The 16,228-nt window shown below is 37.5% G+C and overlaps 1 protein-coding gene across 1 annotated transcript in view; it reads left to right on the top strand.

Moving 5' to 3' along the window:
• MAGI2 (membrane associated guanylate kinase, WW and PDZ domain containing 2) overlaps nucleotides 1-16,228 on the top strand; it is a 1,467,824-nt gene that overhangs the window by 803,342 nt on the left and 648,254 nt on the right. Inside the window, 1 exon segment of the mRNA XM_010848097.1 lies at nucleotides 7,017-7,136. Coding sequence (XP_010846399.1) covers nucleotides 7,017-7,136 — 120 coding nt within the window.

Raw genomic sequence — 16,228 nt, 5'->3', positions numbered from 1 at the left:
ACTGCAAATAGAACTGCCTTATGATCCAGCAATCCCACTGCTGGGCATACACACTGAGGAAACCAGAAGGGAAAGAGACACGTGTACCCCAATGTTCATCGCAGCACTGTCTATAATAGCCAGGACATGGAAGCAACCTAGATGTCCATCAGCAGATGAATGGATAAGAAAGCTGTGGTACATATACACAATGGAGTATTACTCAGCCATTAAAAAGAATTCATTTGAATCAGTTCTAATGAGGTAGATGAAACTGGAGCCTATTATACAGAGTGAAGTAAACCAGAAGGAAAAACACCAATACAGTATACTAACGCATATATATGGAATTTAGAAAGATGATAACAATAACCCTGTGTACGAGACAGCAAAAGAGACACTGATGTTTGGAACAATCTTATGGACTCTGTGGGAGAGGGAGAGGGTGGGAAGATTTGGGAGAATGGCATTGAAACATGTAAAATATCATGTATGAAACGAGATGCCAGTCCAGGTTCAATGCACGATACTGGATGCTTGGGGCTAGTGCACGGGGACGACCCAGAGGGATGGTGTGGGGAGGGAGGAGGGAGGAGGGTTCAGGATGGGGAACACATGTATATCTGTGATGGATTCATTTTGATATTTGGCAAAACTAATACAATTATGTAAAGTTTAAAAATAAAACAAAATTTAAAAAAAAATGAAGGGTAATGTGTGTGTGTGTGTGTGTGTGTCTACGTGTGTGTACATATACCAGTCATCAGAGTCCAGTATGCTCTGTTATACTTATCAACCTTATGAAAATAGCCTTGAAATTTCAAAAATACCTATTGGACACCAGTGTATAAACTAGACCAAGTACATGCACTAAGTGAAGTTTCTCTCTAAGACTTTAGTGATTCCTTTTAAAATATAGTCAGGTTCTTTGTGGATCTTCTGCTGACTCCCACAGGTCCCTGCTGCTGCTGCTAAGTCACTTCAGTTGTGTCCGATTCTGTGCGACCCCATAGATGGCAGCCCACGAGGCTCCCCTGTCCCTGGGATTCTCCAGGCAAGAACGCTGGAGTGGGTTGCCATTTCCTTCTCCAATGCATGAAAGTGAAAAATGAAAGTGAATTCACTCAGTTGTGTCCGACTCTTAGCGACCGCATGGACTGCAGCCCACCAGGCTCCCCTGTCCCTGGGATTTTCCAGTCAAGAGTACTGGATTGGGTTGCCATTGCCTTCTTCCCCACAGGTCCCTAGCCAAACTCAATTCACCCCTCTGGGGCTTGCAGCCCACATATTGCAAGTCTCTGCTTCCTTTCAGCTCCTTTACAGTCCTTCTAATCAAAGTTTTGCTCTGTATTGTCTAAAAAAATGGTTAAAAATCTCAGTAATTTACTCATTAAATAGTCCATAGATGCCTATGCCTTGGTTTATGGTCATTTAACCCTTTTATAGAATATTATATAACTTAGAAAAAAATGTTTTATGTATTTATTCTCTGTCTCTTCTTGTTAGAATGTAAGTTCCTTTTCTATTCTGTGTTCCTCAAAGATATATACCAGTATCCTGAATAGTGTTTGGCACATAAGTGCTCAGTTAATAATTTGTGGCAAGAATTCATGGGGAAAAGCAATTATCCTTGATGTCATCTCTGTTCTTTCAGACAAGAGTACTTAACATAATTTTTTCTGAGTGCCTGGAATTTTCCAGACATTAAGTACTTTATATGGATTATTTCATTTGTTCTCCAAAGTAACTACTTAAAGATGCTACTGGTATTATTCCTACTATTATTCCTAGAGTTTATAGAGATGAAAAACCTTCCTCAAGATATTACTGATAGCACATGGTAGAGCATCAACAAGCTCAGGCAGTTTGACTCCATGGCTCACATTCCCATCTACTATAGCATATGCTTTAAAGTTAGTTTCTATCTTGTCTAGGCCAAAGAGTAATTCTAATCGTGGAAAATTTCGGCTAAAATGAAAGGATAAATGAAGATATTTCTGATGTGGAAAATTCCTGTATTATGTCCTCTCACATGTTCCATTAAGGCAAATCCCTCTAAAGAGACTTTGTAACATAGAATCTGAGCTTTTTCTGACTGTTTTTAAATTGTAGTATTTTCCTTTCTTTACTTTTTTCAGTCAAATGTCTTGACTACAGATTGGGTAGGTAAACTCTTTGAAGAGGCTGTGATTAACTTCATCCTCTACTATGGCTAATCAGGTAGTTCAGTGACAAACTCAAAGGGAGAGACAAGCACACCAGTGACACGGATGTTGTTTGGTCCAGGAGGGAGGTCTTTGAAGCAGAGATAGTACAGGATAGAAGGATGACACTGTGGAGTTATAGGGCATGGAATTTGCCAACTATTTGGAGATATAGTAAGAGTGAAAGAGACCTGAAATGTGACACTTATGGAAAGTTTCAGGGCATGCATGACTGGAAAAATGGTGGTGACATTAAGAAGAGGAACAAGATGGAAATATGCTTTCATTATGCTATTTTCCTGAAATACTGAGTCAAATTTGCCTCTCATGAGGGTTGCATAAAGACATTTTCAGACATGCAAAGTCTCAAAAAATGTAGCTCCCATATAACTTTTGATGAAAGATTTCTTACTTTCTGCTCTGCCAAAATGAGGGAATGGACTACAAAAAGAGATACAGGATCTGGGAAAAAGGAAGTAAAACAGAGGGAAGAGGCAAAGTGAATCCCCAGGATGGTGGCAAATGGTGCTCCCAGGATGACTGCTGTGTAGTAGATGAGCATAGTCCACATTGAAACAGGTCAAAAGTCTCTAGGAGAAATGTCTTCAATTGGTTAAACTTGACAAAATATTAAATATTCTTGTATATTCTGAGAGATTTGTGTATCCAAGGAAAAGAGAATTAATCGAAATATTGATCAATATGTGGAAATGTAGAAATTTAAATATTCAATCTAGAGTAAAAATATATAAGGAAGGAAAATTAATCAGTGCAGTACATAGTTCTGCTGGAAATAGATTTACATAGTATTATTATAGTAAATGTTAAATAGTAATCTAATGCAAGTTTGTTCTACTGGGAGAATGGGAGGAGGAAAAAAGGAGGAAGTGATGTGAGGAAGTGATATAAGAAATATGGGCAAAAAGAGCCAAAATCTTCATTTGCTTTACCAAGAAATCAGTAGTTTCCTGTGAGTCATATGGTAAAGAATGTCTGCAATGTGGGAGACCTGCATTCGATCCCTCGGTCAGAAAGATCCCCTGGAGAAGGGAATGGGAACCTACTCCGATATTCTTTCCTGGGGAATCCCATGTACAGGGGAGCCTGGCTATAGTCCATGGGGTCGCAAAGAGTTGGACACGACTGAGCAACTGACACTTTCACAATAGTGACTAAAATAAAAACAAGAACCATAAGTTAATTATTCAAAGATGTTGAGGTAAAACAGAAATCAGCTAAAGAGTTAAAAGTGGATAAAATGAAAAGTGTGTTGGAGAGGGGTGATAAAAGTCTTCATTACAAAATAAAAGCTTGTACACTTGTAGAATAACAAATCTTGTAGAAGTATAGAGTCTTTAAAATATAATGTGTAACTGATAAAACATAAAAACTAGACTTTGAGAGAAAACAGAAGAGATTAGTCATGATAAGATGGATGGATGATTAGAATTAAGGATGAAAATCATGCAGATGAAGGAGGTAGACATTAGGAAACTTTAAGAAATTTTATTTCAGAATATCTCCTTATCACCAGAAAGAGAATGAGCTAATGTCTTCTGCTGAAAGTCGAAGCCTTTGCGTATTTGAAAATGGTGGGGTGGTGTCAGAGAGGGAAGGAGATCCTTATTAAAAGGATTTCCATCCATCAGTAGAATCAAGCCAACATTAGAAGGGGGAGCAGAGAGGGAAGAGCTGGGAATTTGGTGTTGGTAGATGCAAACTATTACATTTAGAACAGATAAACAACAAAGTCCTTATGCATACCACAGGGAACTATATCCAATCTCCTGACATAAAATATAATGAAAAAGAATATTTTAAAGAAAGAATGTATATATGTGTAAAACTGAGTCAACTTTGCTGTACAGCAGAGATTGGCACAACTTCATTAATCAACTATACTTCAGATTATAAAAATGAATGAACAAAAAACTTGTCAAGAAAAAAAAAAAAAAAACTAACATTAAAAAGCCTGAATCTGTAGGGTACTTTGTCAATGAAAGCTCATGGTTTTCTACAGCAGCTGTAGTCTATGAATTAAATAGCTGATAGAGAACTCAGAGGCTTATTAAGCTATGGGAAATGTTGAAGATGAACTAAAGGAAAGAAGACATTTCAGATCCCCAGTCCCTTAGTAGGTAGAAAAGCAAGTGAAGTCAAATATGAGGAACATCAGGAAAATTAAGAGAGATCAGGAGACTGGAGGCTGTAATTAGAAGAACATAATGAGAGTAAAGAGTAGGAGATTGATGCCAAAGATGGGGATTGCAGCATTTAAGATTGCACTGTAGAACTTCATCAAGAACAGTGAAGTGGGCGGGCCCCCGGTCCTATCAGGCAGCCAGCATTAGGCAGGTCAATAACAACAGGTAACAATGATGCAGTCACAGGCAGAATCCCTGAGGCAAGAACTGTCACACTGGCCTGATGTGCAAGGTGTAGACGGAAAACCAACCAGTAAACCGAAGTACTAATGGTCCTTCCAAGAAAAGCACAGCCCCAGACATGTTCACTAGAATTCAGTGAGGCAACTCATGCTAGTCAAGTCAGCAGCCCTGGAAATTGCCCTCAAGCTTGTGGGCAATGCTTACATTGTGCTAGCAGCACGTTACTGCACTGCAAGTATTTAATTAGTCAAAGTGTGTAGCCTCTGAAACATGCAGATAAATTAGGAAAGAAAATTGAAATTTTGTTATGTAATTTTTCTTAATGATTAGAGTATGTTCTAAATAAATAGAAAAACAAATTGATTGCCAAAAACCGTGTTAATGGGCTTTTAATTCACAAGGGTTAAGCACATAAAAAGTCAATATATTGAAAGTTAAGGTTCTCATAGAAACATTGATTTGACAACATTATGCATACTAGGTGTGGGAGGTTTGTATTTTATAACATAAAAGCAGTAGTGAATATTATAAAACATTAAAAAATGCACAGTTAAAATAACAAATTCAGGGGGAAGTCATTAAACATGATTATGAGGAAAAATTGTTTTGCAACCCTCAAAGAAGGTTTTAAAATTTAATTTTAGAACATAATGCCTTCAAACTTTAAAAAATATTGCCAGCGGAAATTAATCATTTTTTACCCAAAATGAATTTTCCAACACATTGTATATTCTGACATTAGTTTATGCCTCTCATTTGTCATCCAGATTTGATCCTAATATACTAAAGGAAGAACTGATTGGCCATTACATGGCCTAGTTGGTAAAGATTTTGGAAAGTGAAATAAATTTAAGGGTTTGAAATATTAATACTTTTTCTGGTATATAGAGAATGTGGACGGTAGCTTACACGTCAGTAAGCCTGCAAGTACTAGTACTTTGTTTACATATTTGTTGCAGTAAGGAGGACCCCTTCCAGAGCCCGAAACTGGGCTCTTGTCTAACACTCAGAAATGAATCGTCAGAGGAGACACATGTGCTGACAAAGCAAGAGATTTTATTGGGAAAAGGCACCCGGGTGGAGAGCAGTAGGGTAAGGGAACCCAGGAGAACTGCTCTGCCGCGTGGCTCACAGTCTAGGGTTTTATAGTGATGGGATTAGTTTACGGGTGGTCTTTCGCCAATCACTCTAATTCAGAGTCTTTCCTGGTGGTGCACGCATTGCTCAGCCAAGATGGATGCTAGCAAGAGGGATTCTGGGAAGTGGATGGACACGCTGTGTCTCCTTTAGACCCTTCCCGAACTCTTCTGGTTGGTGGTGGCTTATTAGTTCCGTATTCCTTATCAGGATCGCCAGTCATAAAACAACTCATGCAAATGGTTACTATGGTGCCTGGCCAGGGTGGGCGGTTTCAATCAGTGTGCTTCCCCTAACATATTTCCCTTCTATGAACTTGTGCATACTATTTGCATGTATGCCTTATGGGAATTCCAATCAGACTATGCAAAATGTCTTATGTAGGTAGCATTGAAAAAGGAAGAAAAATGCTTAAAGCTTTCTCAGGGAAGGACGAGTTCCAGGAAACAAATCCACAGCCTTGATATGTCTCACTTTTGGTTCTTACCTCACAAGCTGTACAGAGATCTCAGAACCTGACTTCTCCAACGGAGCTATACTGAGCAATAGGATTGAGTTCCTGTGGCTATTTGCTCTATAGGCGATATACAGGAAACAAGAGTGGTGGACCCTTGCAATGACCCCTGGGAGGGTATCACCTCCCAATTTAATTAGAATTAAAAGCAAGAATGAAGGAAGAAAAATGACTTACTAATATAATACTGATTTAATTATACTCATTTCTCAATTCTAATTAGTATTTAGTTATTTAATTCTAAGTAATAATAAAGATTTTCTGATTCTTGAAATCAACCATTATTTGGTACAAAATAATTTTTAACAAATGACAACACCTTTCCTCCCTCAAAGGAGCAGATCATGAAAATATAAAAGTAAATTGACATTTTGCTAACATTTCTATTTTCCATTATATTTTATGTTATAGCAAAGCAGTCTACAGAACAATAGAGGTCCTTTCATGGAACTGAGATATGTAAATTCCTGAGCTAGCAGACTCCTGGCCCAATATTCCAACCACCTCTTCTAAAAGGGCACAATGGTCTGCATTTTTCACTGAAAAATCTATGCAGCCACATTCCATGGCGATGAGCCCTTTATAAACTTGAAGAAAAATGCTTTGTATGTTTCCTTTAATCTTAACCCTCTGCTATTTTCTGTTTCCAAACAAACAGAAGGACAAATGCAAACTGCCAACTCACAGGATGTACAAACAAGTGTTATTGAATATTCAAAAGTGTGGTGGTATTTCTAAAATTCAGCAACAAATCACTTAGAGTCTTTCTTTTGTTTTAATTTTTTCCTTATTCAGGCACCACAAGGCCACATAAGGAGGGTGAGGTCCCTGGAGTGGACTATATTTTCATCACTGTTGAAGATTTTATGGAATTGGAGAAAAGTGGTGCTCTCCTAGAAAGTGGGACTTATGAAGGTAAGCACAGTTCTACTGCTGAATTTATTTCTTGTTGCATCACATTTTTCTCTTTCGACTGAAATGCATTAGAACACCACATTACTAAATTGCTATTGTTTTGGTTTGAGAGTTTTTATGAGGTCACTTTAGAAGAGTATTTTGTAAAGAAAATTTAAAATATATCTGGGTAAATTCTTCTCTTGAGATGCCAATAGAAATATATATGTATATTCCCACTGTAACCTTGTGTTATGGATATCCAGAGAGTAAATTGTGATCTTCAGCTAAAGTATCTTCATCTTTAGGTAGCATCCAAAGGAACACAGTCCTGTAACTACTTCTGTGCAGTTTTCTCCAGTTACTTCATTTCACTGGCCTTCACTGGCCTCTCGTAGAAAATGATGGTGTAGGAAAAAATATGAATTGTGGATGAACTCCAAAGCTGTACCATAAGTTTACTTGCATGCCTGTGTCAAACATGAATGAATGAAATTAAAACCTTGAATGTGGGAAGTACGTTTTAGTAGAAAAAGCGCTGTAACCTAAGCCAGGATCTGCTTCAGTTCCAAACCTGGCTTTACTCCATACCCATTGTGAACATTAAGTAACCCGGGTAGTGTCTGTGAACCTCAGTAGTCTTACCTGTAAAAGGATAATGACAGCATTGAAAAATACGAATAAATAACAACATGATTCCTTGTATATGTTTAATTAACATCTACAGGCATGTAATAGTTTATGTCTAATGAAATTACAGATCTGTGTCTGAGCAGTGAGATTTTACTGGAACTAGAAAGCAGTAGAAAATAATACTTTTATTCTTATACCACAGTATTGTATATGTAAACTTTGCTTATATGTACTATGAAGTCCAAAGATGAATCTAGTCTTACTGAACTATAATTAATGGTGTGTGATACTAAAAACAAAACTCATATGCATTGCTGCTTAACCCATCAAATATCAGAGGTCTACAGTGAGCACCTAGGTTTGTAACAGTTTGTTCACCTTTTTCCTCCTTCATTTACTTGTAAATGTCCAGTAGACTATAGTTATTTAAGAACTCAGTATTTTTAAGTTGTCAAAAGTATTATAATCTTGTTTTGCCTCACACTTCTATGGCAATTCAGGCTGAGACATGTGCCTAGTTTTTAGCTCAGACATTAAGCTACTTATTGCCACGTTCATAGGAAATAAGCAAAAATACCTAGGAAAAGAAAATGACTTTATATTTGAATGTTGTTTCTTCTTGTCAAAAATGAATGATAGTGAAGATTGATTGAAAATATTATATAATTTATTTTTATTGAAGTATAGGTGATTTAGAGTATTAGTGTCAGATATACAGCATGATTCAATATTCTTATAGATTATACTCCATTGAGAGTTATAAGGTGATGGGTACAATTCCCTATGCTATGCAATATATTCTTGTTGCTTATCTGTTTTACACATAGCAGTTAAATAAAAAGCTATGCTGATCATATAAGATGCCTTAAAGTATACATGAAAAATGCCTGTATAAATCATAGAAAATAATGATATCAAAGAAGTCAGAGTAAATTAACAATGAATTTTGTAGTATATTTTCCTGTGGACTTTGCAACATCATTCATTAGTTTCTGTGTCTGCCAATAATAACACCTTGTATTTAGTTACCGTATTTATGTAGCAGAGAACCTATGCCTTAACAACCAAGATCATTCCAAGAGTAGTATGATTAACAAATATGGCTTATTCTTTTGTTAAGGATTGTATTAACTATATAGAAGGTAAAAAATTAAATGTTCATGTTAAACTTCCTGTATTTTCATGATAAACTAGATGCCATGGAGTTTAATATCAATATTTTAGAATTAAAGCCTAGCTTAAATTTTAGGTTTCAGCTAAATTTTGAGGGAAATATTCTGAAACCATACAAACATAACTAAGTTTTGTTATGATTTACAGTGGATTGTCCTGAATCTTCTTCAAGACATTTTTTTAGCACTGAGAGTAAAGTTGGCTAAATTGTTGCCAAATTGTTAATCACCCCCATGTTCATAGAGCTGATTTTTGAATAATGAGGCTGATTTACACATATGACTTCAGAGAATCAGGGCTATTATTTATAAAAACACATTATGTACTTGGATAAATAAGAATCTCTTTTCTTAGGTCGTATAACCATCTGGACATCTTTTTTGGGTGTTAGTTCTAAAAGGTTTTGTAGGCCTTCATAGAACCGTTCAGCTTCTTCAGCGTTACTGGTTGGGGCATAGACTTTGGCAACACTGACTCTATGGATGTGAGTCTGAGTGAACTCCAAGAGTTGGTGATGGACAGGGAGGCCTGGCATGCTGCGATTCATGGGATCGCAAAGAGTCAGACAAGACTGAGCAACTGAACTGAACTGACTGATAACCATCTGGGTGGACAAGAATGGAGCATTCTCAGATATCAAAATCTTCAGATTTTTCCTATAGTTACAGCTGAGAAATCAATAGAATTGGCATTCTAATAAAAATCACTCCTATTCCTTCAGGATTAATCACAAGCTCTAAACTCAGAGCTACCAGAGTTACTTGTGTTATTGATGTGTTACCCATCATGGAAGCCTAGGGAATGCCTTTTCTACTGTTGGTTCTTTCAGAGTATACTGTGTAGCAATCATGTTCTACTCAACTAGATAAAGACAGACCTCAGGGCTTTTATATTTATCAAGCTTTCTTGTATCACTTTCTTGTAAGTTTTATTTAACAAAATGCCAGTTTCCCTGTTATATGTTTTCCCTTCCATACTATTTGGGCCATTGTTCTTCTTCCTTCTTGCTAGACCATTCTCATGCCTTCTCATGCCTACTCTTCACAGCTCTCAGCCAGACAAGAAAATTCACTTCTGATATCTGTGAATCCACTAAAGAACTTAGAAAGAAATTGAGTTCCTCTCAGCTCAGACCTGTTAACTATATGGGAGTCTTAAGACTGATGTATGTGCGTATGTACTTTTGTCTTGTTGTCAGTAAGTCTAATTTGACAAATTCTAGAATCTGTTCTTTGATTAGAAACTAGATTTTAGTTCTGCCTCTTAGATATTGGCTCAAAGTTCTTGCTCCAGATCCGAGGCTGCAAGGAAAGCTTTAATATACTTGTACCATCATCTGCAGTTAGACCACATAGCACGAGACAGCATTTTAGCAGATTCTTAAAGTTTTTTCTGCATCACCAACCCCCCATCTAGTATGAGCAACTTCTTTCAGTTTGTTATACAACAGCTGCCAAATGGCCTTGCCTGTAAATGGCCCAGAGGACTTGACTCTAATGGGCCATCAGGTGTTGGTAAAGACTCTTCCATGACTTGGATGATCTCATCTTCATCTTTTCATATTCAGTCAGGTTGAAAATTAAATTAATATGACAAGGCCTAGTTTCAGCCTGACTTAACCTCAAGTAACAGGAGATAACACCATGAACCTTTGTATCAGGACTGAAGATATAGGCTTCATGTGAAACATAAATCACAGAGTTCTGTGGATGAATGCAGGCAATTTTTTTGGAATTAAGGTCATCTGCGGATATAAATGAGATACTGACAGGTAGAATTAAATAAGTACATTTGGTAGTTGAAAGGTTATGTACTTTACAGAAGGAAACAATGGCCCTTGAGAGCTGTCCAAAGTGCTGAATTACCCAGGTATCTAAATCCATGAATCCTGCCTGACTTAACTTCCAGTGTTTGGAATGCTGCATCCATGGTTTCACCGGACACTCACACTGCCTCAGCCTGCATTCTGAATGTCATCATTAACTAAACCCATGTCACTTGAGCTGCACCTAGACAATAATTTTATTTAATTTTTCAAGTGAGATTATCCACGATCATGTTCCAGAGCAGCAGTTCTAACGTTTAATATTGTATTTTGCTGTTCTGCTTTTAAAATGAAGCAAAGCTGTTTTTCTATCTATTGAAGAAACCACTGGTTTTAAAGTTTTTCTTTAAATGGACATAAGCTTGATTCCTTCCATTTTTAAGAGGACCAAATCAAGCTCACAAGTTATTAGGACATCTAACAGAATATAGTGAAAATACGACACTCACCTTCACCTTAACACTGTGGTTTCTCCTAATCATGGTATATGGACTTGCTGTTGTTCAGTTGCTCAGTTGTGTCTGACTATTTGCAACACCATGAACTGCCACATGCCAGGCTTCCCTGTCCTTCATTATCTCCCAGAGTCTGCCCAAACTCATGTCCATTGAGTCAGTGATGTTATCCAACCATCTCATCCTCTGTTGTCCCCCCCTTCTCCTACCCTCAATCTTTCCTAGCATCAGGGACTTTTCCTATGAGGCAGCTCTTCATATGAGGTGACGGCTTCAGCATCAGTCCTTTCAGTGAATATTCAGGGTTCATTTCCTTCAGGATTAACTGGTTTGATCTCCTTATTGTCCAAGGGACTCTCAAGAGTATTCTCCAGCACCACAGTTCAAAAGCATCAATTCTGCAGCATTCAGCCTTCTTTGTGGTATAATCCACATACCCGTTCATGACTACTGGAAAAACCATAGCTTTGATTATACAGACCTTTGTCAGAAAATTGATGCCTCTGCTTTTTAATATGCTGTCTAGGTTTGTCATAGCTTTTCTTCTAAGGAGCAAGCATCTCCTGATGCAATTTCATCACTGTAGTCTCCATCCACAGTGATTTCAGAGCCCAAGAAAATAAAGTCTGTCACTGATTCCATTGTCTCTCCATCTACTTGCCGTGAAGTAATGGGACCAGATGCCATGACTTTAGTTTTTTGAGTGTTAAGTTTTAAGCCAGCTTTTTCACTCTCTTTCACCATCATCAAGAGGCTCTTTAGTTCCTTTTCTGTTTCTGCCACTAGGGTGGTGTCATCTGCATATCTGAGGTTATTGATATTTCTCCTCGGTTCAGTTCAGTTCAGTGGCTCAGTCGTGTCCAACTCTTTGCAACCCCATGAATTACAGCATGCCAGGCCTCCCTGTCCATCACCAACCCCTGGAGTTCACTCAGACTCACATCCATCGAGTCAGTGATACCATCCAGCCATCTCATCCTCTGTTGTCCCCTTCTCCTCCTGCCCCCGATTCCTCCCAGCATCAAAGTCTTTTCCAATGAGTCAACTCTTCACATGAGGTGGCCAAAGTACTGGAGTTTCAGCTTTAGCATCATTCCTTCCAAAGAACACCCAGAACCGATCTCCCTTAGAATGGACTGGTTGGATCTCCTTGCAGTCCAAGGGACTCTCAAGAGTCTTCTCTCCTCATCAATTCTTCGGTGCTCAGCTTTCTTCACAGTCCAACTCTCACATCCATACATGACCACTGGAAAAACAATTTCCCCTGGCAATGTTGATTCCAGCTTGTGCTTCATCCAGCCCAGCATTTTACATGATACACTCTGCATAGAAGTTAAATAAGCATGGTGACAATATACAGCCTTTCTCTACTCCTTTCCCAATTTGGAACCAGTCTGTTGTTCAATGTCCAGTTCTAACTTTTTTTTTTTTAATCCTTGCTTTTGTTTTATTTTTTTTCCATTTTATTTATTTATTTTAACTTAACAATAATGTATTGGTTTTGCCATATATCAAAATAAATCCACCACAGGTATACATGTGTTCCCCATCCTGAACCCTCCTCCCTCCTCCCTCCCCATACCATCCTTTTGCTTTTTGATCTGTATACAGGTTTCTCAGGAGGCAGGTAAGGTGGTCTGGTATTTCCATCTCTTTAAGAATTTTCCACAGTTTGTTGTGATCCACACAGTCAAAAACTTTAGAGTAGTCAATGCAGCAGAAATAGATGTTTTTCTGGAATCCTCTTGCTTTCTCTGTGATCCAGCAGATGTTGGCAATATGACCTCTGGTTCCTCTTCCTTTAAACAGCATACCTAGTTTCTTAAACAGTTTTACTACAAGGATTCTGAAAATCAAGTTTTTTCCAGCATTTGTACATGAGTGCTATTCTTTCTGATATATCACATATCACTCTATAAAATTTTAAGTATTAAGGATGAATCATTTTATAGAAAAATAAGCCATTCTCTCCTATGATGAGTGAGATACAATAAATTTTACACAAAATCATTCAATTTCACTAATTAAAGTCACATCTACTTCTTTTAGCATTAGCTGCTGCTGGGTCGCTTCAGTCGTGTCCGACTGTGCAACCCCATAAATGGCAGCCCACCAGGCTCCCCCGTCCCTGGGATTCTCCAGGCAGGAACACTGGAGTGGGTTGCCATTTCCTTCTCCAATGCATGAAAGTGAAAAGTGAAAGTGAAGTTGCTCAGTCGTGTCTGACTCTTTGCGACCCCATGGACTGCAGCCCACCAGGCTCCTCTGTCCATGAGATTTTCCAGGCAAGAGTACTGGAGTGAGGTGCCATTGCCTTCTCTTGTTAGCATTAGCTAGGTACATGTATTATTGAAATTTGATCCTCTGTTTCCAGTCAAGATAGCATTGGTGTCTGAGGGATGCTCAATCCAATGAAAAATCATTATGGGTAATATAAACAATCTTCAGAAAAGCCATTCTTCTATAAACCCAACGTTCTATCCACTGAAATGTAAATATTTCCTGAAGGGCAGATCAATGCTTCAGTTGATGCTATGATTGCTGTCATTCCAGGACACCAAAGAGAGAGAAAATTCATTTTTTTCTCTTTCCCTTATATTCTGTTACAAGAGAAAATTTTTACTATGTAAATAATAACCCCCACAGCAACAGTAGATTCTTGGAGCTCGCGGTTAAAAGGGTCCAGCTGTTATTACATATTGTAACTTTTTTTTTCTTTTGAACATATTGTAACATTTTTTTTTTTTCTTTTTCTTTCTCTTGACAATTTTCCTATTGTGGAAGATTCTAAGCCATGCATTTTGGTGTTCTTTTTAGGAACACTAAACATTTGCACATAAGGTTCACTACATGTTTATTTGACCAGTAAAGGAAAAACACATTTAGTGAAGTTTTACACCCCTTTGAGATCTTATAATGCCAGAGGTTTTTTGTAAGTGATTCAATTTGTGTTCAAAGCTATTTACAGAGAGTATATGATTTTTGCATGCTGCTTTGCTCCTGTGTAAGGTACCAAGACTGGGAGTGTTATTGTGCATTAAAATGTTTTAAAATTCTCTTTTGGTTTGAGACTTTTATAAGCCCAGCCTTTTCAAAAATATGTAATGCAAATGCCTATTTCTAAGTATTCTTTTTTCCCAAAAGGGAGTAGATGGGACAAACCAATAAATTAATTAACTAATTTAATATTATTGTTTAAATTATAACTTACAAACTGAAGTCAAGGAAAATAAAATGACCTGTTTACTGTTAATATTACCTAAACTACAATATTAACCAGTTTCCAAGTTGGTTCTATATGTTTTTGTTTAATGTAGATGAAAGGATCAGGACCAACCTTATTTGGAGTACATTATTAAAATAAAGCCAGTAATAATGGACATAAGACTTGCTTCTTTGACTCTCCTACAACTCACAATGATATTATCCAAAACTGTGATATTTAGGGTTTATTAGAGTCCCTCAAGCTTACGTGTTTAATTACAATGATTTTCTAACTCCTGTACACATCTCTTAATTTTTATCTGAAACAAATTGAGATTTCATATGAAACAAATATCATGACATTCATATAGTGGGAAGGAAAAAATGCCTGACTTTAAATTTTTTACTTGTATTTCTTTCCACTACTTAAACAAGCAGGATCTATTTGCCTTTGCCGATTGGGTAAATAGTTTCAAGACCCCCTTGAGCTGTTTTTCTGAGTGGGCACAAAATGGATAACAATATTGAAATTAACTATTTTGTAATGTTTATGTGTACATTGATACATATTGAAAGATATTTACTGTATCTTACAATTCTGTGACTATCAAAAACAGTGTTAAGTGAAAATATTAGTTGCTCAGACATGTCCGACTCTTTGCAACCCTATGGACTCTAGCCTGCCATGCTCTACTATCCATGGGATTCTCTAGGCAAGAATACTGGAATGGGTTGCCATTTCCTTCTCCAGGGGATCTTCCCGACCCAGGGATAGAACCCTGGTCTCCTACATTGAAGGCAGCTTCTTTACCATCTGAGTCACCAGGAAATGCCAAAGACAGTACATTTACTCATTCCACAACATCAATTCTTGATCAAAGTGATTACAACAGTCTTCTACATGAGAGTTCATGTTTCTCTAAAATAATATCAGTATAGTGATGAACAGTGGCTCTTGTCATTAGTCTTATATTAGACATAAACATCTTCCTAAAGGAGAAGTTTTATTTATTCCAGTTATTCTGTGATGCCCTGATGTCCCTTTCATGTCAAGCTTTTTTCAAACACTTATTTCGTACATTATTTGAAAACTATAACCTGTCATCCTACTTTACAAAAGCCAGTTTTGTGTATGAATTTTGTGTATAAATCTGAAAAATAAAACTTTCTGAGATGTCCTTTCCTTATATTTTCCATGTTTCTAATGTAAGAGATAGTAGGGTCTACAATCTGATTAACCATAGATTTGTTATTTCTCTCAGGGGGAATGAAAATCATTAAAATAGGAAAGCTGTGCATGCTCTAATTTTTATTACTATATACTTTATTTCCCGAGAAGGCAATGGCACCCCACTCCAGTATTCCTGCCTGGAAAATCCCATGGATGGAGGAGCCTGGTGGGCTGCAGTCCATGGGGTCGCTAAGAGTCGGACACGACTGAGCGACTTCACTTTCACTTTTTACTTTCATGCATTGGAGAAGGAAATGGCAACCCACTCCAGTGTTCTTGCCTGGAGAATCCCAGGGATGGTGGAGCGTGATGGGCTGCTGTCTATGGGGTCGCACAGAGTTGGACACCACTGAAGCGACTTAGCAGCATCAGCAATATATACTTTATTTCAGAACATTGATCTCAAACTCCAACAAAGTTACAATAGATGTAGATGGTTTTATGAATTGTTTTTATAAACTATAATTCTCATTCAGACTGTGTATGAAACAATTCTGAAACTTGGAGGCTTCCATTGATCATGCTGCAAAATAGATATATTGAGTGCTTTGACTAAACACTAGTCAAACTGTGACTGCAGTGCCTGTGGGAG

Source organism: Bison bison, unplaced genomic scaffold, assembly GCF_000754665.1.
Source record: "Bison bison bison isolate TAMUID 2011002044 unplaced genomic scaffold, Bison_UMD1.0 scf7180017864260, whole genome shotgun sequence".
In the NCBI taxonomy this organism is placed as follows: Eukaryota; Metazoa; Chordata; class Mammalia; order Artiodactyla; family Bovidae; genus Bison; species Bison bison.
Note: the sequence above shows the minus strand (reverse complement) of the source record. Positions and strands in the feature narration are given on the sequence as shown.